Source organism: Cyprinodon tularosa, unplaced genomic scaffold (genome assembly GCF_016077235.1).
Source record: "Cyprinodon tularosa strain WSP-4 unplaced genomic scaffold, ASM1607723v1 ctg282, whole genome shotgun sequence".
NCBI classification, from domain to species: domain Eukaryota; kingdom Metazoa; phylum Chordata; class Actinopteri; order Cyprinodontiformes; family Cyprinodontidae; genus Cyprinodon; species Cyprinodon tularosa.
Genome location: NW_024038988.1, coordinates 66,271 through 93,293, shown reverse-complemented (window position 1 = coordinate 93,293; position 27,023 = coordinate 66,271). Strand labels below are relative to the sequence as shown.

General features: G+C 39.7%; 1 protein-coding gene across 3 annotated transcripts in view; it reads right to left on the bottom strand.

Moving 5' to 3' along the window:
- Positions 1-9,020: 9,020 nt before the first annotated feature.
- The window catches only part of pik3cb (phosphatidylinositol-4,5-bisphosphate 3-kinase, catalytic subunit beta), a 60,170-nt gene continuing 42,167 nt past the window's right edge, over positions 9,021-27,023 (bottom strand). For 2 of the 3 annotated variants that reach the window (XM_038290497.1, XM_038290498.1), the window contains exons 18-23: positions 25,664-25,742; positions 24,993-25,160; positions 24,788-24,911; positions 21,661-21,806; positions 17,127-17,259; positions 9,021-10,469 (exon numbers count right to left, since the gene is read on the bottom strand). In XM_038290497.1, coding sequence (XP_038146425.1) covers positions 10,332-10,469; positions 17,127-17,259; positions 21,661-21,806; positions 24,788-24,911; positions 24,993-25,160; positions 25,664-25,742 — 788 coding nt within the window. In that variant the 3' untranslated portion in view covers positions 9,021-10,331. The remainder of the gene's footprint in view (positions 10,470-17,126; positions 17,260-21,660; positions 21,807-24,787; positions 24,912-24,992; positions 25,161-25,663; positions 25,743-27,023) is intronic. The other variant, XM_038290496.1, reaches the window with a different exon arrangement.

Genomic DNA, 27,023 nt, shown 5'->3' with positions numbered 1-27,023 from the left:
GGCCTCAGCAGATGGCCGCTCACACTGAGCCTGGTTCTGCTGGAGGTTTCTGTTAAAAGGGAGTTTTTTCCTCTCCACTGTCGCTACAAGCATGCTTAGTGTGAGGGATTGCTGAAGAGTCAACGAGTCGATAGAAAACTTTAAATCAATCTGACTGGATGATCTGGTAAACTGGAAAGTGCCTTGAGATGACGTGATGTGCATTGGCGCTATAGAAATAAACTGAATAGAATTTTTAAATATCAGTTTAAGTCTTGCTTCAGATTCATAACAGGATTTATTATAGGTGTGGACTTTCATGGAGTTATCTAAACACATGAGCACTGATGTAAACCATTTCATTCAAGCTGGGATGTCTGGCCTCCTCCTTCAACTTCAGCCTTTTTTCTTCTGCTCACTCAGACCAGCTGCCCTTTTCCTGTGGTCATTCTGTAGCCTCTAGTTCTTCCTCTTTTATGTGCTCAGGGTGATAAACAGCAATGGTTTGCCTCGGGATGTATGGAGTTACATTTAGACCAAAAAAAGACCAGTCATCGCTCCTGACCAGAAATTCATTGTTTTGTCTGATTTGACTGAAACTCATTCGTTGATACTTTTATGTCCTCTGGATGACCCCAAAATATAGAAAAATGTGTAAAGCTGAACTCATTTATCAGATTAATCGAAAATCTAAATAATCGTCAACTAATTTGGTAACTGCATCTCCACCCAGAGTGATGATACAAGACTCTAAAACAAAATAATCTACTAACAGCATTTAGGAAAAAACTACAAAAAAGTAAACATTTTGTAAAACATTTTCATTATAAATATATAAAAAATATTTAAGTTTTATTTTAAGTTTATTGTATATTTTAAACACGTTTTGACCACTTACAATTCATTAAAAATTAACAATACATTTTTTTTTTCCAAATTTCAGATCAAATTTAGAAAGAATTTTTGAGTAAAATGATTATTTTTATATTACTTTAACACATTATTAATTATTTAAAATAATCAGCAGCTGCTTCTCTAGTCGTTTCAATTACCTGGATAGAAAGCTGGAAACTATAATTTTTGTTACTTTTTCCCCAATAATGTCTTCTTCTTTTTTCTTCCATAGACCAAATATGAAAAAACAAAAAACAAAGAAACAGATGTTAGTTGTCTTAATGAGAAAATCAGTATCTAAATCTGAGCTGAGAATCTCTGCAGCTCCTCCAGAGTTACCACGGCCCTCTGGGCTGCTTTTCCAATTCCAGGTGGGCAGGAAGTTATGGCAGCTTTCTTCTTGTTCCACTGTCCTTCACTGCAAACATTGTCCATCTAGCACAGTCTTATTATCCTATATCTAGACAAACATATTTGTTTGGAAATTGAGAAACTGATCCAGATCAAATTCTATAAATTCATGCATCATCTATTGCAGTAAGAAAATTGCACTTGGTGAGACTTGAAATCATTATGTATATTTTCAAAACAAGATGGCAGAATGTTGCTCTTAAAGGAATAGTACACCCAAAACATGATTAGCCTTCATTTTCTACTCACCCCCATGCTGAACAACACTCTGGAGTACTTTTTTGATATCTCAAATGCATCTGGAGATCTGGGAGGCTTCTTGCTGTCTGCTGACATTCAAATAATGGAGGTCTATGGCGCCCGAGGCAGAAAGGTCCATAAAAGTCCACAAAAAACGTGTCAATATTCCTCCATACTGCTCGTCCAATGTATTCCAAGTGTCCTGAGTGGGTAGCATCCATAATTTACTCGAAACGAAGTCATTTAGAATGTTTTTAGAGCATAAACAGTAGTGTATAGGATTTCCTAACACAACGAATGTGATTTTGCGTCCGAACTGACAGAAAATCATATCAGATGAGATCATTTAGCGCTCATTAAAAGTCAATTCAGGAGCAAATTCAGGGTCCAACAAGAAAAGGGACGCAGTTACAAAGTGGGGGAGAATACAAAATGAAATCTGTTAATCACACGGGGAAATAGTCAGTTTCGGGACAGACTGGTGCAAAAACAATGGATGAAACGTTTCACCCATGATAGGAATATAGTAGGACAGAAAATGGATAAAATATTGATCCTCTGAGTCTGGCAAAAACAACCAGGGACAGAAAACGCAAAAATAACTTCAGGAGGAGAAAAAAAACGATATAGGAATATAGTAAAATACTCGTCTCTTTACGAAAAAAGAAAGAAAAACTTGGATAAACTTCTCAGATCTGAAAACCAGTCAGCATAGAAACTGTTCTACTGCGTTTATTGCTGAGTTTTTATTTTCTTTGGACGTAGATCTCATGTTTTAAAGATATGAACGTTCTCTATCTGACCTGCTTTGAGATGCTGCACAGACTCGTTAAATGGGGCTTTGCTTTACAGAATGCGCCGTTGGTTTTTAATTTTTTTAATAACTTTGCATAAACTGTCCAAGTCAAATGTGGGAAATAATTTTCCTTTGCGTGGTACTACGGTGGCCCTGAAGTGCAAACTGCAACTACAAATCTAAAAGCGCAACTACATTAAGGAAAACACAATTACATTAACCTACCGGAAAAGGTAGGTACCAGTGGGAAACATGAGACATCGCCGATTGGACGACGGCGCCGTTTGACCCTTGAACTGGAAGTTGCGTCGTCTGAACAGTCCAGCTTCTTTTAAGTGTGTCTTCAGTGTACGCAAACTAACTGAAATTTCATGATTAGTCTTGAGCATATCCAGTATCACCTCGTACGTATGTCCTGATTCAAAATATTCCTGGATAACGGCAGCTATGTTTGGGGCGTCGACAATATCCATGTTTTCAAAAGCCGCAGCAGGCAGAATGACTTCCGGTTCAAGGGTCAAACAGCGCCGTCGTCCAATCAGCGATGTCTCATGTTTCCCACTGGTACTGTACCTACCTTTTCTGGTAGGTTAATGTAGTTGTGTTTTTCTTAATGTAGTTGCGATTTCCTTAATGTAGTTGCGCTTTTAGATTTGTAGTTGCAGTTTGCACTTCAGGGCCCCCGTATGGTACAGAGACAGAAGTGAAAAAAAATCTGCGCAGATCTGCTCATCCTGCCTAGTCGGAGCCTCTCTATATGCAGTCATTGTGACATGGAGAAAAATCAGGTCAGAGATTAAAAAGTCGATATCAACCGGTGAGTTCAGGCTTTTATTTTGAGCAGAATATTTCCAAAAGAATATTAATAATCTAACAGAATGATTTTCTTGATTAGTTTATGAATCTCAAACTAAGATGAAACAGACTTTTTAGCTTGAAGCAAGACTTGGTTAGTTGGACAATTTCCTTCAAATGATGAAAATCAGTGAACCAACAGAGGCAAACCAGCATACGCATCAAAAACCACACTTAAGGGCGCTTTAGAGATGTGAACGAACCCATTATACATGTCTGCAAACTGTTGAACCCAGAGAGGCAACTCCAGACAAAACGGGTGAAATTTGAAACTTTAGCAGCTGTTGCAAAATAACATTTCTCAAACCAGCCTGAATTTACGAAATGCTGCTTCAGAAAGCATCGATCACGTTTTAACATTCGCATTGGGCAACAAGCTGCAGACTGTCACCTCTGAGACACTTTTTAGGAATGCCTTTTTACTTGGCTGAAGAAACAGAATATTAAACTTTTAAAAAGCACAAAGTTGAATCCTTAGTGGGGGAAATAATGCAACTCCCAAAAACCATTAGTTAAAAAATAACAGTTTGGCTTCTGGTTTATCAGACTTTCAACCCAAAAAAAAGATTCAAACTCTAAAAAGTTGCAGAATTCTTGTGGATAACAACTAATAACTCAATATTTTAACACCAGTTTGTATTCTGGTAGGAACTTGACTTCATTGTTGCTACATGTCCTACATTTAAAGGAGTTCACAGACCTGAATCAAACAGTTCAAAGCAAACATGAAGCTGAATCTGCAGTTTGATTTAGCACTTCCGTCACACTTAGCCAGACTTGACCAAAGCCATGCGGAACAGCAAGAGCTTAAAGTTTCCACAGTATAAAGGTTTTTTTTCGGACTGTCAGAAAATCCAAACCAAATCTTTCTTAAATAAAATAACACCACCAGAAGAACAGTGTTTAATATTTTTAAAACCCTGTAACTCAGTTTCAATTCAGTTTATTTCTAAAGTGCAAATTCACAACACACGTCATCTGTACTGGTGAACTTTCTGGTGAATCAGATTGATTCAAAGTTTTCTATCTAAGGAAAACCAGCTGATTTTATCGACTCATTGACTCCATGGCAATCCCTCACACTAAGCATGCTTGTAGCGACAGTAGAGAGGAAAAACTCCCTTTTAACAGGAAGAAACCTCCAGCAGAACCAGGCTCAAGCCGAGCTTACATCTTTTCGCTGCGACTTTCCAGTCGTGCGAGAATTTTCCAAACGGCCCCACTTTCAGCCTGATCGTGCGTGGTTTTGTGTACAGGGGGTAACGAGGGGCGTTCAGCCTCTAACGACCACCTCCCGCTCAGAAATCGTGAGGTCGGGAGAAAATCGAACATATTTGATTTTCAGTCGACCGTCGTGGGCAAATCGCTCAGCGCGCAAACAAGGATTCTTCTTCTTTCTCTCAGATGAAAACACAAAAGCGTGGTGGGGGAAATGGAGTGAACTGGAGTTCTTTCTGTAAAATTGACAGACTGTAGTAGCCCGTTTGCTCAGCCATGTCTTTGTCCAAAAACTTCGCCCTTTTTTTTTTTAGGGCTTTCAGCACTAAATAGGAAAATTGCCAATGCAGCGCGTTTTACTCTAGTGAGCTTCATATTCCTCTTCTACTCCTTTGGCTTCCAGATAGACGAGTCCATGTAGTGCCATCTCACTCCAGGGCTGAGCATGCTGCAGCTGCGTGCAACAACTGAAAAGATCATACAGTGTATGCCCGGTTTCAGTGTGAGCGGCCATCTGCTGAGGCCGACTGGGTTTCAAGGAAACAGAAGCAGAGATACAAAAAGCAACTGTAAAAGGCGGCCCTGTCCAGGAAACACACAGCCACGCAGACGAGCTCCAAGCCAGCTCCCATGCCAGAGGATGAAGAGAGCACATCCAGTCAGTCACAGTGAGAGAAACAGGACTACACTGGAAAACAGGCCAAGCTCCAACATCTATAAACAAAGGTGTTGATGGCAGCAGCACAGCTGATATTTCTCTCCAGGATGGAGTCACAGCCAAACAGGAACAGACCAGATGAAGCTACTATGAGAAAAAGCAGAGAGAGCAGAACGTTAGAGATTGAACTAACAGATTCTGCAGAGTGGGAGAATAGAGATAGAATGAAGCAGAATGATGAAAAAGGGGTTCCTACACTGCAAAAACGATCTAGAAATAAGTAAATATTTCTTACATTAAGTGTATGTATCCTTATTTTAAGAAGGTAAATGAGGTAGTTTGCCAATGAAATTAGTATTTTTACTCTTAAAATAAGATAATTAGATAAAATGCACTTGAAATAAGATAATGCAATTTTGCTTTTGTTTTTTTATGTAAATTGTCTTGTTCCATTGGCAAAATGTCTCTTTTACCTCTTCAATTCAAGAAGAAATGCACTTATTTAAAGAAAAGATTACTTATCTACATTTCCATTTTTTCCAGTGTATGTCCTATCTAAACTGATTCATTTTTACAGATCCCTATACTGAGGATGCCTAATATTTTTAGCCTTTAAATGTGTTATCTTTCATTGCATCTACATCCTTACATAATTACAGCGATGATGACCTCACCATGAGCAGAGAGTTCACACTGAGAAACTGCATCAGCTTCAAGTGACAGGAATCAATAAATGATTGACTCTGCTGTCATTTCACACTAATATTTGGAGAAAACTGGCCTGATTATGGAAAACAGAAAGGAAATGGCTTCTAAAGCAGTTTCCTAAAGAGCTGAGACTTTTACAAATGTATGGGGGGTATTTTGTTTCTTCATTATTGGAAATTTATTACTGGAAACTCTTTTGATTGACTTAGACAGACCTTTTATTGTCATTTTGTATGCACAGAAAGTATACAAAATTTTGTACAGCTTAATACAGTGTAATGATATTGCAGTTGGAGTAAATAAACATTTCCAATATTAAGTGCAGCAGAATGTAACAACATAGGAGAAAAACAAACCAATTTAAATAATGCTGCATGTGTGCATTAATATGAAAAACTTCCTTGCAATGCATTGATTGGGTTCTACAAATTGCATTGTCATTATCTTCACTTCACGGCCAATAAAACATCAGCTCTTGACCAATTAAAATGTTGTTGCATACATCTATGCAGACCCATAGAAATGCATCTAAAAAGAAAAAGAATATGTTCTGTAAAATGCTATTTGAATAAAATAGAATTCCTAAAACAATCTGTAGAACACAAATGTGAAAAATCTGTAACAAAAAATATTACTTGAATTAATAACATATGAGAAGACAGCCAAGTTCCTCTTAGAACCGTCTTTGATTAAGAAGTTTTTCAAAGGTTCATTTCAGGATAAGATTCATTCATGTCCATTAAAGTGTAAAGCAGCAGTAGCAATGGTAAGTATATTAAACAATCAATTTGTGTTTAAAGCATCTTCAGAAGTGGACAATAATATTATCAAAGTGCTCAGAAAAAATAAGTTTTCCAGCTAAAAATGCCACAGCTGCACCAACTATTTATCTGCTTTTGTTAGAACTGCTGTCCTCTCAAGGTTATGTGCTCAGTGTGTTTGTGTGTGAGGGGATTGTTAGTGGCTTATTAATATTAGAGCTCTGTGGTTTCTGCAGCTACAGAGCAGCAAAGGCTTTTCTCTCAGCTCTAAAATTCTCATGTTAGCATTTTTCCGTACAGTTTCAGAAAACAGCATATTTTTCACAGATATGCAGATTCTTTTCGTACTCTTCCTTTTAAATTCAATCCAGTTTTGATCATATAGCTCCAATTCACACCACGTCATCTCAAGGCACTTTACAATTCAACCAGATCATCCAGTCAAATTGATTAAAGTTAAAGAAAAACCAGTTGATTGCATCAACTTATCGACTCAAATGCAATCTCTCACGCTAAGCATGCTTGTAGCGACAGTGGAGAGGAAAAACTCCCTTTGAACAGGAAGAAACCTCCAGCAGAACCAGGCTCAGTGTGAGCGGCCATCTACTGAGGCCGACTGGGGTTCAAGGAGACAGAAGCAGACTTTTTATAGATAGATGTTCAAACCTTGGGATATCTGATCCTGCTCTAAGCTGCCTCCGCCCCCGACCTGTCTGCCATGTTCCTCGTTCTCCAGGATGCTCTTTGTTCTCCAACACAAAGGTTCACAAAATCTTTGATTTCTGATCCACATAATAGCAACAGTGAGATTGTTGATCCAAACTTCTGATTGCACTACAAACACCCCCCCCCCACCCCCAACGTTTCTATTCCCATCCAAGAATTTTTTTCAATTCAAAATGTCAGAAATATATGGAAGAGGATTAGGGCCACTGAAAAAAAAAAAAAAAAAAAGTTAATTGATTTTTTTTTAAATCTTATTTCTACGGAAGAGGATTAAGGCCACTGGGGAAAAAAAAGTTTACTGATTTTTAAATTTTATTTCAGTATAACATGGGAAAAAAGTCAAAATTCTGACTTTTTTCTCAGAATTCTGACTTTAATCTCAGAATTCCGACTTTAATCTCAGAATTCCGACTTTAATCTCAGAATTCCGACTTTAATCTCAGAATTCCGACTTTAATCTCAGGATTCCGACTTTAATCTCAGGATTCCGACTTTAATCTCAGGATTCCGACTTTTTTCTCAGAATTCCGACTTTTATCTCAGAATTCCGACTTTTTTCTCAGAATTCCGACTTTAATCTCAGAATTCCGACTTTTTTACTCAGAATTCCGACTTTTTTCTCAGAATTCCGACTTTAATCTCAGAATTCTGAGATTAAAGTCGGAATTTTGACCTTTTTCCCCATACTATACTGAAAAAAAAAAAAAAAAATCAGTTAACTTTTTTTTTTTTTCAGTGGCCCTAATCCTCTTCCGTAGAAATAGCTTTGAATTTGAGGGGGTAGTTAGAGGGAGTTGTTGGCCTTCCCTCTATCCACCCCCCTTTCAGAGACGTTATTTCTGTTATTTCTACGGCCCTGTCCAGCTCTCCTGGAGTAACTGCCTGTCTCATGGAATCTCCTCCATGCTCTTGAGATTGTGCTGGAAGACACAGCAAACCTTCTGGCCATCGTGGAGGAGTTGGACTGCCTGTGCAACCTCTGTAAAGTCCAGGTAGCGCCTCATGCTAACAGTAGTGACAGTGACCCTAGCCAAATGCAAAACTGGTGAAAAAGAGTCAGAAAAGATGAGGAGAGGAAAAAATGTCGGTGTCCTCCACCTGTAAAACCATTCCTGTTTTGATGGTCGTCTCGTTGTTGCCCCTCTAGTTCACCTGTTGTTCATTTCATTAACACCAAAGCAGCTCACTGGAAAAAAATCTAAATCTAGATAAGTCATTATTTCTTAAAATAAGTGCATTTGTTCTAAAACACAATTGCATTGTCTTATTTTAAGTGCATATTATCTAATTATCTTATTTTAAGAGTAAAAATACTCATTCCATTGGCAAACTATCTAATTTACCTACTTTAATTAAGGGTAAATTTAAGAAATTTGTACTTGTTTCAAGATTCTGCAGTGAAACTGATCAACAAATCCCTCTGCTACTTACCTGACCAAATCAATATCCCAGAAGTTTAATTAACTTGATGCTTTACTCTGATTACAAAGTGTTCCTTTAATTTTTTTGAACAGTGTATATCTAATTCCATTTTTCATTATAATTTTGCCTCCTTTAACCCTCCGTATTCTATGTTTTAAACACCAGGATATGACTCCTTTAAAAATCCCTTCAAACTGCTTCAGCAATGCAGAAGTATATTTCTGCTCTGAAATCAATAAAATGCTACAATCATATATTATATATAAATCCACCATGTTGACCTGAGTAGGAGTAAAACTATGAAACCAAAACCAGAGCAGAATAAAAAAAAAACTCACCCAGCCAGAAATGATGAACTGTGGAAAATCACTTTAATAAAACTCCTATGAAAACAAAAAAAGGCAACACAGTTAAAGCCTGTACATTTTACAACATCCAGTGTTTGAGACTTCTGAAGGCTAATGGTGCGATTTACAGCCGCTTCTCCCGCGAAGCACGACGCAAGACGAACTCGTAGAGCCCGAGATTAAGATCAGATTTGATGGGACATTAACTGGGATATTGCACAAACGATGAATACAGAAGCAGATTCTGGAACCGTATGACGGAACAAGACGTACCTCTACGTCACAGTCTAACATTTAGCTTTTTTATGACAAATCCCGCCTACCGGTAAGCTGGCTCCGCCCACGTCCACTGGTATAAGAACCAATGCACTTGACAGAGTGGGAAACAGGTTTGCACATTCAGCTCGGAAACAGATTATTAAAACCAGAGGATAAAAAAGATTTTTGGTTGTAACACGTTAAAATAATCAGCATTTGACATCGCTGCTTGTTGGCCCTTTAAAAAAAAAATAAAAAAAATTTTAAAAGTCAAACAGGACAGTCATGGTAATGCTTCAGAATCTGTAGGTTTAAAAACAATAAAAATACAAACAGAATAAAGTGTTTAGTTTATTAAAAGTCTTTTACTCAAAGGGCTCTAAAAACATTCGAGTGCAGAGAGGTCCAAGTCGGACCGCGGACCACGAAGCTCTCCTTCCCCTCCACTTCACCCTGTGGACTAGTAAAGTAGTCTGGCACGTAAATGTTTCTTACACAGTAAAAACAAAAGAAATACAATCTTCCTGCAGTTTGGCGGCGGCCCTTCAGACGATGGGTTCGAGGTCGCGGCGCTCGCCGTTTTAAGACATGGAGGACTTCTCTGTTGGAAGTTTCTTTATCGCAGCCCAGCTGGTTGAGGGCTGTGGTTGAGATAAACGTTTCCCAGCAGCCTCCCTGAAACGCTGTTGTAGTTCATGATGCTGCAGCTTCTCTACAGGGAGGTCTTCGCCCCCCTCTTCTAGCCGCCTCCTCCACCAGCCGTCCAGTCCGTGCAAATCTAGCATTAATGGCAATTCCACAGAAATGATTCCAGACCATCGTTTTGAAGTCCGTGGGGGCACCATGCCATGGTTTCAGAGGGCGAGGAGGAGGTTGCAGGGTACCTGAACTACCCTGTAGTAGATAATCTTTTTTTATTTACAGTGTTTGTTTTGAGCTACTTCCCTTCTTTAAACCAGGGTTTTATATATAAATATTCATGCCCCCCCTACGCCGTCTCTTTGGCTCCGTCTACACCTCCCATCACAGACTTCCTGACCCCCAGGGTTCCAGCGGCTCTAGGAGCGGTTGTCTTTGGCCACGTTGTGGGCCATCCAGTTCACCTTGGTCGTCCAGCTTTCTCTTAGTGCCTCGTCAAACTTTTGGCGAAACTGTTTCAGGGCCTCATCGTCCGTCTTCCCCAAAGCCAGAGAGTCCTGATAAGAGAAGAGAGGAAGGGTTAGTGAAGACTGCAGGAAGACAATGATGATGACTTAAAGGCTGGTTATCCTCCTATAGCAGTGTGTAGCAGGTATGATGCAGATATTTTTGATTTATGCCCAATATTGAAGCGTGGTCTGCGTTATGTTATTCCACGCCACAACGCAAGAGGGACAATCAGGAACTAGCTGTGGGTCTAGATACGGCCGAGGCGGCGAGGAAGTGGGGGCGAGTTTAGTCTGACGACGGAGGGACATGAGGGCCAAAAAGAGCGGAGATCCAGGTGGAAAAAGGGTCCCAGCGTTCTCGCGCACCTCGCTCTTCTAGCGGGTCAAACTTCACATCAAATCCCATCAAATTTCGCAATTTCGGTCATAAAAACAAAACAAGCCGGCCTCCTGTCTGCTGCACTGTTTGCGGTCAGCTACAATGTGGGAGAGGAGCAGCGGAGCGTCTGTGGAGGGGACGGGACGTCTGGAGCCGAGGTATTGCATTGCACTCATTGCACTGATTATGTGCAGTATTTTTTGATACAACTTTTCTACTTCTGTTATTTGCTGTTGTTTCTAAAAAAAAAAAAAACGCATAACAATATTACAGCTTTCATTGATTTATTTCAAACTTGAAACTTTGTTTAGCCTGTAAGGTGTTAAAAAAAAAAAAAAAAAAAAAAAAAAAATAACCGATTAATCGATTAATAAAATTGAATCGTGGTGTATTCTTGAGTATCGAAAATAATCGAATCGTTGGGTCAGGAAATCGATACTGAATCGAATTGCCATGATGGATGTGATTTACACCCCTAATCAGAGGCCTCCTGTCTGCGGTCACCTATAATTTTGGAGAGGTGCAGCAGAGTGTCTGCGGCAGGGGGGAGGGGGGCATATCTGTGTTGACTGCACACGCGCAGACGACCTGGTTTCTGGGCATAAACCAGGCTTTAGGCAGTTTCTCTATATGTGTACTTGTGCGTTCTCATGCTTGTTTACTCAAAAAAACGTCATCAGCTTCAGCCCTAGTACTGTCCCAATTCGCAGCAAGACCGAGAACGGACAAAGTCCCCGGATGTTGTTCTCGCCCGTCCCCAGAGATGGGAAGTAACGAAGTACAAATACTTCGTTACTGTACTCAAGTAGATTTTTCTGATATTTTCACTTTACTTTACTACTTATTTTTATGGCGACTTTTTACTTCTACTTCTTACATTTTTACACAAATATCTGTACTTTCTACTCCTTACATTTTCAAAAATTGGCTCGTTACTTTAGTTTTGAATCATTTCAATGGAGTTACCGTTATTATTTTTCACGTCATCAATACCAAATTCAATCTAATTGGATGGGAATCTACGTTGCATTTGACGCACCACTACAAGATGAATCGACAGATTCGGCGGTATTCATTGGCGGCAAATCATTGCAGCTTGGTGGCGGTGGCGTTAGCATAGTAGCATGGACGACGAGATGATTGAAAATGAACACAACGGAGATCTAGTCCTATTGGCAGACATCCATTTAAAATGTAGGCAACGGCATGAAAAAGTGGTTTCTACTTTTACTTTTATACTTTAAGTAAATTTACAAGCCTGTACTTTGTTACTTTTACTTGAGTAAAGAAGTTTAATCAGTACTTCCACTTTTACCAGAGTATTTTTTAACACAAGTATCTGTACTTTTACTCAAGTACGGAAAGTGAGTACTTTTGCCATCTCTGCCCGTCCCTCATTACCCAGGATGCATCTGAGCAGACGTGTCTGTTCTTGAGACTGACCGCTGTCCCAGCATGCACTGCGGCAGCAGCAGCTTCCAGGTTAGCACTCACAGAGCTCAGAGCATGAAGTTAAAGGTTCTCTTATCTGTTGCTGTTGTTCAATAAAAGTATGTTTTTAGATCATTTAAGGCGAGAACATTATAGTTTTAAGTGTCACTATATGGCCCATTTACCGATTTAGTGCGTAATTTAAAAAAAGTTCTGATGTTGAGAGCACCCAGGCTAACAGCAGCCAGGGCTAACGTTAGCCCGTCTGCAGTAGCCCTCTCTCTGCATAGCCTTGAGTGAAGTACAGCTGGCTCTGATGGAGAGTTTTTTTGTTTTATTTGGTAAAATGTTCACTTGATTCGTGTTTATCTGACTGTGCTCATTATTATTCCCCCACTAAATGAAAAAGTAAGAATTTATTATTATCTAGAGACTATTAATAACAGGGGGTGAAATGCAGCTCCAGACGAGCCGAGCGTGTGGTGATGTCATCAGCATGCTTCTGTTCCATATTGACCCAGATTTATGCTGCGTGGTCACGTTCTCCCCGAGTCCAGACTTTCCTGTGTTCTTTTCAAGAACATACTTGGTGAGTCTGTACTAGTTTTTTTGTGAATTGAGAAATGGCTTGAGAGTAACGGCCTTCTACCATCCACACAGTAAAATCAACACAATTTTCCTGATCTAATCTGTGCTTCAGTACAGACTTTCTATTAACAATCAAATTTTGCAAATAAGAAAATAAATTTGAAACATAGAAACACCGCAATTTTGGAAAGAAAAACGTTTTCTATAGAAGGTTTTTACGCTTTGATGGAGTGGACTTTAAGTAGTTATGAAATTCTTACATTTTGACACACTGCAATAAAAACGCTTTTTCGTGCATTGCATGAATCTTACTGCCTCGTGAAAAACAGCATAGAGAAGGTGGCGCCCTCTAGAGCCGTGGCTGAAATATGGATATATAATGTGTTTACATCTGCCATGTATTGAGTTATTGGCCCTAATGAGACCATCCATGATCTCGCGAGCTTTCAAGGTTTCACTCGCAGATCAGTCTGGAGACTCTCCGTTGAAGAAAATTTGGAGCCGTTCACCAAACGAACGTCCAATCAGCGTTGGCTTTGAGGCGGGTTGAGGTGTGACGCAACGAGAAGCGCGACAGTTCAGTCTAAAGAACATGGCGGCTTCAGCCGATGAAACTAGCGTTAGCGTGGCTATCGAGCAAGTTTTATCAGAATTACAGAGTATTTCTTCACTGAAAGAAGGTTTCGGCAAGAGTAGCCTGGCTATTAGTACGTCATATGCTTCGTTGATCTGATTGGTTTATTTGGCCCGTCTATCACCAACATAGGCCAATCAGCTAACCAATATTTTTGGCCCTTCCCAAAATTACTTCAACGGAAGGTTTCCAGATGGATATGCGGAGCAAATCCATCTGGCGTTGTCAGGTTATTGAGTTATCACCTCAACAAACATTTTCATTGTAATTTTAACTGGATTTCCTATTTCATGGAAATTATTTCTACCAACGATAATTTTTTTTATGGTTATAAAATAAAAAAATCAAATACAGGATGGACACATTTTCTTATGCTGTATTATGTTCATACATAATTTCTAACTGAATTATATATATATATAAAAAAAATCTAAATTGAATTGCAAAACAGTCCACATAGGTAAAAAATAAAAACAGAAAGAAAAATGCAAAAACCTGTATTTATTTATTATGTCTATATTCAGACACATCAGATGGTTCTTTATTTTTTTTAAACAAAATTATTAAATAGGAGTGTGGAAGGTTGTGGCTGCAGAGCTGCGCCACGCTAAACTCAGTGCTAACTGATGGAGACACTCCTCCACATTATGTCTACATGAATACAAAGGTTGGATTAAAGCAGCTACACTGTGGTCGCTAACTGCTGAGATCAATGTTTGCTTACAGGAAATAAAAGAGGAAGTTTAAACATGCCTGGTGATCAGAGAAGAAGAAGAAGTGTTTCTGTCTAACAGGACATATTATGCAGCCACTAAGCAGCTCTTTAGCATTCCTACACATGATGTGGATATTCCATCTCAGGCTGATTATGTAAACTATGAGTTAAAAGAAATGATTCAATGAGCTCTGCAGTGTCTGTCCTTCCTTCTTAATTAACTGTCCACAGCTGCAGATGCTCCGTCTGAGCTGCGTGCCTCCATGGCCTCAGAGCCTGGCTACAGATCTACCTCTGTTTACAACCGTTACCAGGGCAACCTGTGATGCTTGAACAACACATGCGTCATCAACAGACCGCAGCATCAACAAGTTCAGCAAAACTGAAACTACATGTGCACACAACTGCTGCTGGTCTCTAAATAAACACGAGCCCCTCTCTGCCCTGCGCAGACCGCCATCGCACGCCATCAGCCCGGCGCTCCAATGTTCGCCAGCCGCTCTAACGGACAGATGCGCTAAATGAACTCCTCTGGGTTTTCCTGCAGAGGTTGTTCAGACTTGAGTCGTTGCAGCCTCCGCTGAGCGATGAGCTGCGGTTACAACCAGCCTGGGCTGTTATGTAATTCAAAATGCATCATCATGAGGAAGTTCTTAATGGGTCACAGGAAAAAACAAGGCCGATTGACTTCACTACATGTGGTAGTTTTTAAAGCTATCTTGATGGTATTTAAAGCGACAACACCAACACCTTAGTGGGAGTAAAATAATAAACAGTTTTCAGACCTTTTTCTGAATAAAGGCCATCAGGCAAATGCACAAAATCAGAATTTTATCAAAAATAAACCATCATACAAGCAGTTTTATTTAAAACACACGTATATAAACTACTCTCCATGCATATTTTAAACGTACTATCATGCAGATTTAATACCATAAGGCTTCTGTATGTGACAACCAGGAGTTCATGCTCCTTCTCTTGCTCTTTATGTGCCCAAGGACTCGCTTGGAACATTTTTCCGGAACCATTCAGTACCGTTTTCTTTCTGAATGTGGCTAATAATGTTAGCATAGCATCTTTTAAACTACTAGCCGTTTTCTTCAAGAGTTAAAATATATTTTAATGTTTAAATAACAATAAAAACTTTAACTCAGTCATAAATGTTTTTTGGTGCTCTGAAATTATTAGTGTTAAATTTGGAATTTCATGTGAGCTAAGCTAACGTTAGCTTCATGTCCATATTGAGGAAAGTGTGACTTGAATGATCTCTGGTTTATAGCTGAAAACAGACATTTACATTTACAGTTTGCACCTACTGTTAGCCATTTTTGATTTCAGCATTGTGTTTATAAATAATTTATTGATGACTGTTAGATGAAAGGTCAGAATTCAACTCTTAAAGAAATTAGCTACTAGCCTAAAGATACTTTGCTAACCCTAGTAGGAAGAAAACAGTTTTGTCTAAGAGTTTTCTGGAAAAGTAGACAATCACAGGTTGTTTACTTTTTCAGATTGGTTTCACCTTTACTATGACAAAAGTTGACATTAGCCACAGAAAGAGATCAACACGCATTTAGGTGATAATCTACACGTGCGGGGGATTCATTTTAATCAGCACATTTTTAGTCTGGGGATTACACTGAAATTGGATGAATAATTGGAATCTACTAAAGTCCAGGAAGCATTGTGACGTCAATGCTAATATTGCTATTGGTGTTAGCAATGTTTTTAAGCCCTATCCTTAGACCTTACAGGGCATTACATCATGGTTGGGTCTTATTTAACAGCTGGGTTGAGGTTTGACGCAACGAGAAGCGCGACAGTTCAGTCTAAAGAACATGGCGGCTTCAGCCGATGAAACTAGCATTAGCGTGGCTATCGAGCAAGTTTTATCGGAATTACAGAGTATTTCTTCACTGAAAGAAGAGTAAAACACTGCTCTGGAGGCTTTTCTCAGAGGAAAAGATGTTTTTGCTCTTCTCCTGACTGGTTTTGGCAAGAGTTTGATCTATCAATTGGCTCCTCTTTGTCGTCGCTCTGTTAGTACGTCATATGCTTCGTTGATCTGATTGGTTTATTTGGCCCGTCTATCACCAACATAGGCCAATCAGCTAACCAGTATTTTCGCCCCTTCCCAAAATTACTTCAACGGAAGGTTTCCAGATGGAAATGCGGAGCAAATCCATCTGGTGGAGTTAGGTTAGTTGGCATATAGTGTGACTGTGCACCTTTCAACATTCAGTAGCAGGGTGATATGATTTTTACTTCCTTTAGTGGGTTTTAAAGGGCTAATTAACAAGAGGTTAATTGATTCAAACAGTACTAAAGCTTTTTTTCCCCAGACATGTCTGCGGTGTTCATTGGCCTTCACAGAGCAGCTGTGTTTATACAGAGAGCAGATAAAAAACAAATACTGATTAGGTGGCAGGCAGTTGAAACTAACTCTATTTATTGATATCAGGGTAAAACGGGGCTGAATGAAACTTTTCTGACTTCTGGAAGTAGCTTGAAGTTCAAATAATAAACCAGGTGGAATGTTGCTACTTTTATGAGGTGCTTCACAGCCCTGATGTACAAATAGAAATCATTGGATTTTTGTGAGACCAACAGAGTTAAGAAAAAAGAAAAAATGAAAAACCGGAGGGAAAATTGGTATTTTCGCCAGGCCTGTGTCAATCCCCGCTGCTTGTTCAAACACACACACTTCCAAAAGTTTATTCTTCCACTCAACTTTCCACACACTCATAGATACAGCACTCTGTAACATAATCATATGATTGGAAAAAGTGAAATCCAACCAGACAGGGAGGAAATTTCCAACCCCCAAAATTTTCCGTTGCCTCGCCACTTCTTCACACGGTTTAGATCTGAAGCATGTCTGGTATGTGAACCACATGATAACTGGGTTTTTATTGCAATGTTCAAATATCAACATATAGTGCATCTCGGCCTTCATACCTTTAAGTATTGGATGTCTTTGACAGAAGTCAACTCCGGTAGTCCAGCAGTCAGCATGAGGGCAAACAGGGTGATGAAGAGGTTGCCGTTCTTCCTCAAGACAAGATAAGCATCCTCGCAGTACTGACGGAAACTAGAAGGGGAAAATATCAGCTCAGTTGCTTTTCATGTAATCTTGACCTTATGCAAAAAGGAAATGATTAAATGCAAACCGACAGAAATAAGACTTTTGATGTTTTGTGAACTGAATGAAAAATACAGCTTATAGTAGAGTGGCTCAGGTCATCCTGAGCTATCTCTATAGTTCTACTGCTATAGGCTTAGACTGCTGGAGGACATAGGGACCCCTTTTTCATCATTCTGCTTCATTCTATCTCTATTCTCCCACTCTGCAGAATCTGTTAGTTCAATCTCTAACGTTCTGCTCTCTCTGCTTTTTCTCATAGTAGCTTCATCTAGTCTGTTCCTGTTTGGCTGTGACTCCATCCTGGAGAGAAATATCAGCTGTGCTGCTGCCATCAACACCTTTGTTTCTAGATGTTGGAAATCAGCCTGTTTTTCAGTGTAGCCCTGTTTCTCTCACTGGGATTGGTTGGATGTGCTCTCTTTATTCTCTGACAGCTGGCTCGGAGCTCATCTATCTGGCTGTGTGTTTCCTGGCTGGCCGCCTTTAACAGTCACCTTTTTTTTTATCTCTGCTTCTGTCTCCTTGAACCCCAGTCGGCCTCGGCAGATGGCCGCTCACACTGACCTGCTTCTGCTGGAGGTTTCTTCCTGTTCAAAGGGAGTTTTTCCTCTCCACTGTCGCTACAAGCATGCTTAGTGTTTTCCTTAGATAGAAAACTTTGAATCAATCTGCCTGGATTATCTGGTTGAACTGTAAAGTGCCGTGAGAGGACATGTTGTGAATTAGTGCCATAGAAATAAACTGAATTGAACTGAATGTTTATAATAGAATAACTGAAATCTATAAAATACATTTCTTTTAGAAAAAAAACTCCCTAAAAAAGGCTCTTATTGGTTTGACCTAAAGTAGATGGTTTGGTGGCTCTGTGATCTTCCTGGAAGTTTTGCTTTGACTTTTGCTATCTGTGGAAACATAACTGAACTAAATGCACAAGACCACAAACTGTTCCTACCGTTATGTTTTGTCTAAGACCCAGAAAGCTACGGCCCTGCACTGCAAAAACTGATCTAAAAAGAAGCAAAAATGTCTTAAAATGAGCAGATTTGACCTTAATATGAGCGGGAAAATAAGATGATCTCCCAATGGAAAGACTATTTCTGCTTCTAAATAAGATAAACAGATATTATACAATGAAATCAAAATAATAGAGTTTGTGTTTTTTTTTCTTATTTTTGATCTAAACAATCTTCCTCAGGCAAACTTTTTTGCTTAACTTCCCAAATTAAGGGGAAATGCAATAATTTCAAACAAAATGGACTTGAATATACTTATTTTTTTTGCAGTGTAATTGAAAACATCCTTCAAACAAAAACAAACCGAATCTTTGCTGCTGATCATTGCCTCTTGATCACGTATGAACTTCCATCGTACATATTGTTCAACTACTTGTACCCACAGAAAACCACAGATGCCACGGTAACCTCCCACACTGTATTTAGCAGTTTTAGAAAAACAGTTTCAGAGACGGCAGCCCCGCTAAAAACCAATGGGATGATCTGGCTTCGAGGTCATCGGTCCTCTGTGTTTTCTATCAGCCCCTGCAGTAGCACAGCTATGACTGCAGGTGTGGATCTGGGCCACAGCAACAAGGATAATTGAGCTGTGGGGTAATTCCCGCCTCTGACTTGACCCATAACCGCTTTAAACTTGCCACTCTGTACGTGCCTGCTTGGCAGCGTTGCTTTATGCACAAACTGCACGCTGCATAAATGTAAACCTAAGTGCGTCAACAACAGAGATAAACAGTGCTGAGGTTTTCCTGCTGTCCTCACAGCACTAATTTAAAGCTCTTCTACAATCTGAAATCTTTGTACCAGCAATAATTAGATTTTTACAAACTTTCTTAAACTCACTGCAGAAAAAGTTCAGGCTTTTGTAGTCTTTATCTTCAGGCATTGGCTGCTTGTTTTAGTCACCAACCTGTGCTACAGTCCAGTCAGGTTCCCTTTGTCAGAACATAAAAATCTGAGCAGGTTGTTCCTCCAAAATTGCCCATTTTTAAGTTTGAGTTGAGAATCTTTACAGCCACCTGCTGGTGGAAGGCAGCACTGCAACAACAAACCAAGCTCTTTTAAAACGCTGTTGATGGGATCAAACAAAATGGGCTTTTATGTTTGATCTCTACTTCCAAACTCAGCATCTCTTCCTCCATGCCTGCGATAAGAAGTTTCTTTTGACTGGATTTGATTAAACTTTTAAGCCTCTCGGTATAAAATAAATATTTGGATGGAGATGAGTAATCTGCTTCCTGGTCTGTTGAAGTACCAATAGTTTGCATCCAATAATTTAAATAAACGGGCTTAGTTTTTGGGGGATGTATAAGAATTATGCTCTAATTTGTAGTTACCGATCTGTCGTTACTTTGTTTTAATTTGACAAACTGGATTTTCTCAACGTTCTTTTTTCTGTTTGGTGCAATTGCAATTGCGGATCTTGACCTGGCCGGACCGGAGAGGGAGCAAAAAAATAGGTCGGCTCCGTATTTTGCGGGTGAACGTGGACGGTAACCTGCGGAGGAGTAACGGTGGATGTTGAACCAGGGTTCCTACAGCATAAGGAAAGTTAAATTCAAGACTTTTTAAGGCCACCTGAAATAAAAATTTAAGACCAAATTCACAAGAAACACAAGAAAAACCCGCTTGCGACAACTTAACCCAAAGGTTTATTTTAACATAAACCACTGCACTAATGTTTCAAATTTTGAAAAGCTTCCCATACAGGAAGAAAGCTAAAAACACACAAATGACAGATATATTTGAACAATTATTTAACTGAATTCACAAACTTTGTTTTAGCAGGGAACAAAACAAATCAGTTTTTAAGCCACAACATAACCAGTGCTAAGTCTTTTTTGTAGCTATTTTTCTTTGTATGGTTTTCTTAGTATGTTTGATTTGGTGATAAGTGGAGGCGTTGCAGAGACAAGGGTGGAACAAAACTGAGAAATACCGGCTGTTTCTCCGTAACTCCATTTTGACGTCTTGTATTTCGTGCTTCGCATTTGCGACTCCACTGCCTTAATTCCCATCATTCCGAGCTTGAATCGCTTCTTGCACTAAATCCACTGAGCCTCATGTATGTTCCCTGGTTTTAGCCGTGGAGAAAACTCTTGGCTGGAGACAATTTTTGTTACATTTACACTTGCTCATATTTTCCAAACAAAAAGTTAATGGCGCATCCCCCAAATGTCCCGGCAGCAACAACGCTTTTGTTGGTTCCGCTATCGGGACGGAGCCAATAATGGCGAGCCGTTATTTAAAAAAATAAAAATAAAAAATTGTCAATTTTAATGTTTTATTTAGATTACAAAAATAAATCGTATTAAAAATAATCCTATTTATGATGTTTTAAAAATTAAGACCTACGAAAGACTGATTTAAGACATTTTAATACCAATTAAGACCTTAGTTCTATTTTGAATAATTCAATGCCTTTTAAGACTTTTTAAAGATCCGCGGGAACCCTGTGAACAGATATCATTGTTTAACATGACAGACAAGTACTTCGCACGACGTAGGTCATAGTCATTCCAAAGAAGTTAAAAAACAATCCACTGGACTTTGTTTCCAAATTTCTTCTTCGCTGATATTGGAGTCTTTGCAGTTTTTGTTATAGTTTAGTTTAGTTTAACTATACTAAAAAAAAAAAAAAAAAAAAAAAAAGGGAAAACAGAACAGGCATAATATAAATTTCACTAAATTCACAGCATAGTTCAGTGTTTAAATAGGATCCTTTAAAGTAAAGAAAAAGGTTTCCTTAGATTAATTTAACCTTTAGTTATTGCAAATTGAATGGCCTTAAAAACATGAAATATTTTTCAGAAATATTGTTTTTCTATGTTCTAAATTGACGGCATCTGCAGCGCATGCAGCAAACCTTTAGCTAAACAATAATATCACTCTGCTGCAGCCACAAAAAAAAACAAGTTTAACTGCTTCCTGAAAGTCTCACAAATCAAAAGTGTGACAAGCATCTAAATTTAACCACCAGATAGAATTGGGTGCCTTGCAAAGCCGCTTGATTTGTTTAACCGGTCCTTCTTTTTGTAGATTTATCTCTAATATTACAGCAGATGTTGTTTATACAAGCCTCTCTGTGGCTGGAATGTGGAAAAGTCGCATTTGGATGAATACTTATGTCAGTAGTTCTGTGCCAGTGTTCAGACTGGTCTAACTGGACAAAGAACTGGTTCTAAGCTTCCTTACGGCGTGAATCCATTTTTATTATGTCCGTTAGCTGCATCAGGGGTCTAAATCCGTAACACTAATGGAAGCTACAGCTAACAGCGCTTTAAATGATCCTGCGATGTTGCTTCAGTTTCATCTAGAAGTAGAAGAAGAAACAAACCTGCCAAATTTCTCCGTGTTCCCCGTCTTGCCCTGCTGAATGACGTGGATGAAGTCGTGCGTGAGGATGAAGGGAACGCGTTCCCTTTTGATGCCGAACTTGGACTTGAAGTTGCCGAGGATGTGACCGAAGTCTATATGGAAGAGCTGATGGAAAGCAGGGGGAACAGTGAGGCGGAGCTTAAATAGAGGCTGGATGCTGATGTTCCGTCAGACCAGCATACCTATAGTCGATATGCATGTGCAAATATTCAGATTTACGTTTATTCCCTTAGTTTTGCACGAAAAATAGACTTTAAACTACCTAAACGGACATGTATCCCTTTAGTCATGTACAAAAAAAACTATTTAAAGTCAGATCGCTACACGCATTAAAAACAAAAATTATAATTAAATAGTTTTTTGTACTGCCAGTCTGACCTTAATTCAGTTTAAGGTTACACAGGATACACTACTCCAAAGCTTAACTTTTCAATACAAGTGATAGTTGTGATAGATGCTCTCCGTCACCAGACAATCATACACACGTTCTTTTCCTGTCCCAGATTAAAGGAATAGTACACCCAAAACATGATTAGCCTTCATTTTCTACTCACCCCCATGCTGAACAACACTCTGGAGTACTTTTTTGATATCTCAAATGCATCTGGAGATCTGGGAGGCTTCTTGCTGTCTGCTGACATTCAAATAATGGAGGTCTATGGCGCCCGAGGCAGAAAGGTCCATAAAAGTCCACAAAAAACGTGTCAATATTCCTCCATACTGCTCGTCCAATGTATTCCAAGTGTCCTGAGTGGGTAGCGTCCAGTATTTACTCGAAACAAAATCATTTAGAATGTTTTTAGAGCATAAACAGTAGTGTATAGGACTTCCTGAAAGCGCGCGCCTGCGAGTTCACGACTCTACGGAAACCGCGGCAGACCAAACCAGATGAAAGTCCGCATTCAGCGTCTGCTCTGCCGATAATCCAAGCGTTGTGAACGCGCTTTCAGGAAATCCTATACACTACTGTTTATGCTCTAAAAACATTCTAAATGACTTCGTTTCGAGTAAATTATGGACGCTACCCACTCAGGACACTTGGAATACATTGGACGAGCAGTATGGAGGAATATTGACACGTTTTTTGTGGACTTTTATGGACCTTTCTGCCTCGGGCACCATAGACCTCCATTATTTGAATGTCAGCAGACAGCAAGAAGCCTCCCAGATCTCCAGATGCATTTGAGATATCAAAAAAGTACTCCAGAGTGTTGTTCAGCATGGGGGTGAGTAGAAAATGAAGGCTAATCATGTTTTGGGTGTACTATTCCTTTAAGCTCATTCTGGTCCTATTTCTACAATACTTTCACAAAAGCTCAAAACAAACCAGTGCTTCAGAGTCCTCTGACCTCCATCTTTGGTGTGCTTGAGGATTTCACACACTTCACGAACAGGGAAAGTAACGCTATTGCTTTCGCATCTCTGGTAGCCCAAAGACACGTATTACTTCAATGGAAGGATAAGAATCCTCCCTATCCTGACTCTTGGCTGTAGGATCTAATGTCACTCCTACACTTAGAAAAAATTAGGTACAGCATTAGGGGATGTGTCGACAAATTTGATAAAACTTGGAGTCCTATTCTTTCCTTGGTTGACTCAAATTCCTAACCTGACAACAGCCAGATGCATGTCTCGCTCCGCCTAGCTCCACTCACATACATCTGGGAACCCGCCATAGGAATTGCCTTTACTGAAGGCTGGGCCTTATCAAAACTCCTTGCATATGATTGGATAAGCCACTTGTCTGTCATCTTTATCGACGTGCTATTTCAACCACTAACACCGAAGCTAACCCGTGACGCTGAGAGCTACGCAGGAAAAAAAACAAAACAGAACAGCCGACATCTTGGATATAGCAACAGTGGAATCAGCGCAATGTCGGTAAATGATCAATGTTGTTTGTGCCATGAAAATGTGCGGATAAAAAGCAACATTGTGCACAGCAGACTTATTTTAAAAAAAGAAGCCAACCAAAAAAGTATAGACGAACGACTTACAGAACTCGCTTCTCCACTACGTCACATGCAGGACACACCCGCCCTGCGTCCTGATTGGCCAGACCATAAATTCGGTTGGGGAAATCACTTTCAATGAGCGGTGTCCCAGATGTATGTGAGAGGAGCTAGGCGGAGCGAGACATGCATCTGGCTGTTGTCAGGTTATCAAATTCCTCCTTAGACGATTAAAAAGTATGGCTTTAATCAAGATAGATGTACTTATATAGCGCCTTTATTCAAGTTAGGAGACTTGACCAGAGCGCTTTACACTACATTCATTCACCCATTCACGCACACACTGATGGTGGCAAGCTACATTGTAGCCACAGCTGCCCTGGGGCGCACTGACAGAAGCGGGGCTGCCGTACACTGGCGCCACCGGGCCCTCTGACCACCATCAGTAGACAATGCAGGTGAAGTGTCTTGCCCAAGGACACAACGACAATGAAAGTTGGAGTCGGGGCTTGAACCGTCAACCCTTCGATTTCAGGGCAAACTCCTACATCCAACGCCACTGTCGCCCCACCTAGATGAACATAACCCCTCTCTAATCAAATCACTCCTAATTTTCCAGTGGTTTGAACTGTTGGAACAACAGCCAGGATTTTAAGAGAGGCCAGTGGTTGGGTTAGGGATTTGGTGGTCGAACCTTAAGCACAACATGCAATAGACGATATAGTTATATTTTTGATTCGGTTTTCTAAGCATGTTAGATCCCTCCTCTAAATTCTGTTTGTTTATTAACATTTTTTTCACTTTTTTTTTTCTTTTTTTTTTGTAATTTGCTTGTTGGTAACTGTTCTCCTCACGTTTGCTTATTGTTAACATCTCTCACTGTATTCCTAGGAAAGTAGGAAAGTGGAGGATAAGTGAAATGTATTCTCATGTTAATTAATGTATTGTACCCTGCTAACCCAATAAAAAATATATATGGGAAAAAAAAAAGTTTTTTGTACATGAAAGGGATACATGCCTATTGAGGTAGTTTAAAGTCTATTTTTCATACAAAAACAAAGGGATAAACAGGTATTGATCACGGGCATGCTGCTCATCTGACAGAAGACCGGACGCATGTCTGGTTTGTCTGACCTGTCCTGTGCTGCGGACCATGATGTTGTCGCTGTGGCGGTCTCCGATCCCCAGGACGTAGGTGGCTACACAGTATCCGGCGCACGACAGGGTGAACTCCTCGATGGCTCGATCGAGAGCGTCGCTGTGAGCGAAGGGCACAAACTGACGTTAAAACGTTTGTTCCGGAAGCTCCCAGCAGGCTGACCCCCCCCCACCTTCTTACCCAGTGTTCCTCTCTTTGAGCCAGTTCAGCAGAGCGTCCTTGTTGAACGCCGCAGCTGCTGCCACGTTGCTGCTGGTCAACTGGATGTTTGCGATGGTGTCTGCTGAGGAGACCACTTCAATCAGGCCTGCTCTGTCACCTGTTGCTAGGCAACCATAAGGCACAATCCTGTAGAACAAAACAGAGAAAAGATTTAACCTTTGTGTTATTTGTAAATCTACTGGTCTATTCTAAGAGAAGCAGTTCTCTGTTAGACACATTCTGATGCTTCTTGGGTTTAAAAACAAAGAAAATATTTTGTTAAGATCTAAGGGTAACTTTGGATACATATTTATGTATATATGTACATAAACGTTAAAATTAAATACATCAATTATCAGATTCAGTTTTTTTTTTCTCCAAAAATAGTAAAACTTAGTTTAAAATGTTTGAAATATTTATGATATTGTTGCAAAGAACATATTCTGTAAATCTGAATTTGAAAAAAAAAAAGCAATCAGAAATGAAACTTTAAAAACTAGTTTTGAAATTAATTTTGCTTTCTTTTCAGATTTGTTTTTTCAAAATATATATATATATATATTTTTTTCAAAAATAAATTTTTTACACTCTTCATGGCAGCAGAGCTTCCACTTCACAGGCAGAGACTTTTTAGAGAGAGAAAGCCTCACCTGAGGTCCAGACTGGCCTCCTTCCACAGAAGATCCATCAGCCTCAGAATTTGGAGGGTCAACATGTCCTGCCTCAAGTCTGAGAAAGGAAAATGAAAATGGAAATTAGCTGTTTCATGGTGTGGTGTGGAGGCTGCAGCGCCTCAGACTGGAAGAAGGTGAGAACAGCAGAGAGGATCATGGGGGCTCCTCTTCCCTCCATTAAAGACATTTCATCCCAGCGCTGCGTGTCCCGACCCCGTAATGTCAATGACCCCCCCCCCACCCCCCCCCCCCACCATGGACCGTTCTCCCTGCCGCCCTCTGGAAAGAGGCTTTGAAGCAGATTCTGCAACAGCTTTTCCCCCGCTACAATCAGACTGTTGAAAACTCAGTGTTCAACTCAGTTGCTTTTCATGTCAACTCAGTGTTTTTCAACTGCATTTTACCCCATATATATTTAATTTTTTTTTGCACTGCTCTGAACCGTCCCCACCAATGCCTTTTGCACCATGTTTACATTTGGATCGTTGCTGCACTTTATAAATATGTTAATCTTCACTGCTAAGCTGCTGCTCATTCATTGTCGAAAAGCTGTATGTAACGAAATGTTACATACACTCTGCGTATACAAAATGAAAATAAAGTTTGTCTATTTCTAAGAAGTCGGACAAAAGCGTTAGAAGACAGAAAAAAGAATTTGGTGTTATCTGTTCGGTCTGACGATAACTTTTATCACTTTTATCAGCTTTACCTAATTTAAACTGTTGGAATAATTATGTATAAGATACTTAATGTTTGTTCTTATGATGTATAATGTGTGACATATTACTGTTCCAGAAGGGTGTTGCACTAGCAGTATAGGTCAACTATCAGGAAGTATTGCTCAAGCTTAATGAAACCAGGAGGTTCTCGGACCATTTGACCACAAGACATTTAAATGCAAATTGACCCGTTTACTGAGGCTGCAAATTGAATTGTATTTCTTGTTTCCTATTCCTTTAGCGCAACCTCAGCTTGTGTAACTAGGGACACCCCCTCTGACTTTAATAAATAACGAGGAGAAAGCTGAAGACCGGTGGGGTGGAGATGTACCTGCATGGTCTCTTCCTACTCTCCTCGCAAGTAAATAGAATTCTGACTCTGTGCCTTTCTTTCCTTGTTTTACTGTGTTTTGGGTGTTAGACCTGACATAAACTGTATAATTTCTTCTCTGAGGAGCCTTCTGCTATCCGGCTATTTTTAAAATAAATTATATTAAACACATTTTTAACTGTGTAAATTGCCTTGTTTTAAAGGAAGCCTGAGGCCTTCAGTTACACGTGAGGTTAAAGGTTTCAGCCATGATCCCGTATTGTAGCATCGGCTTTCAGCCGATACG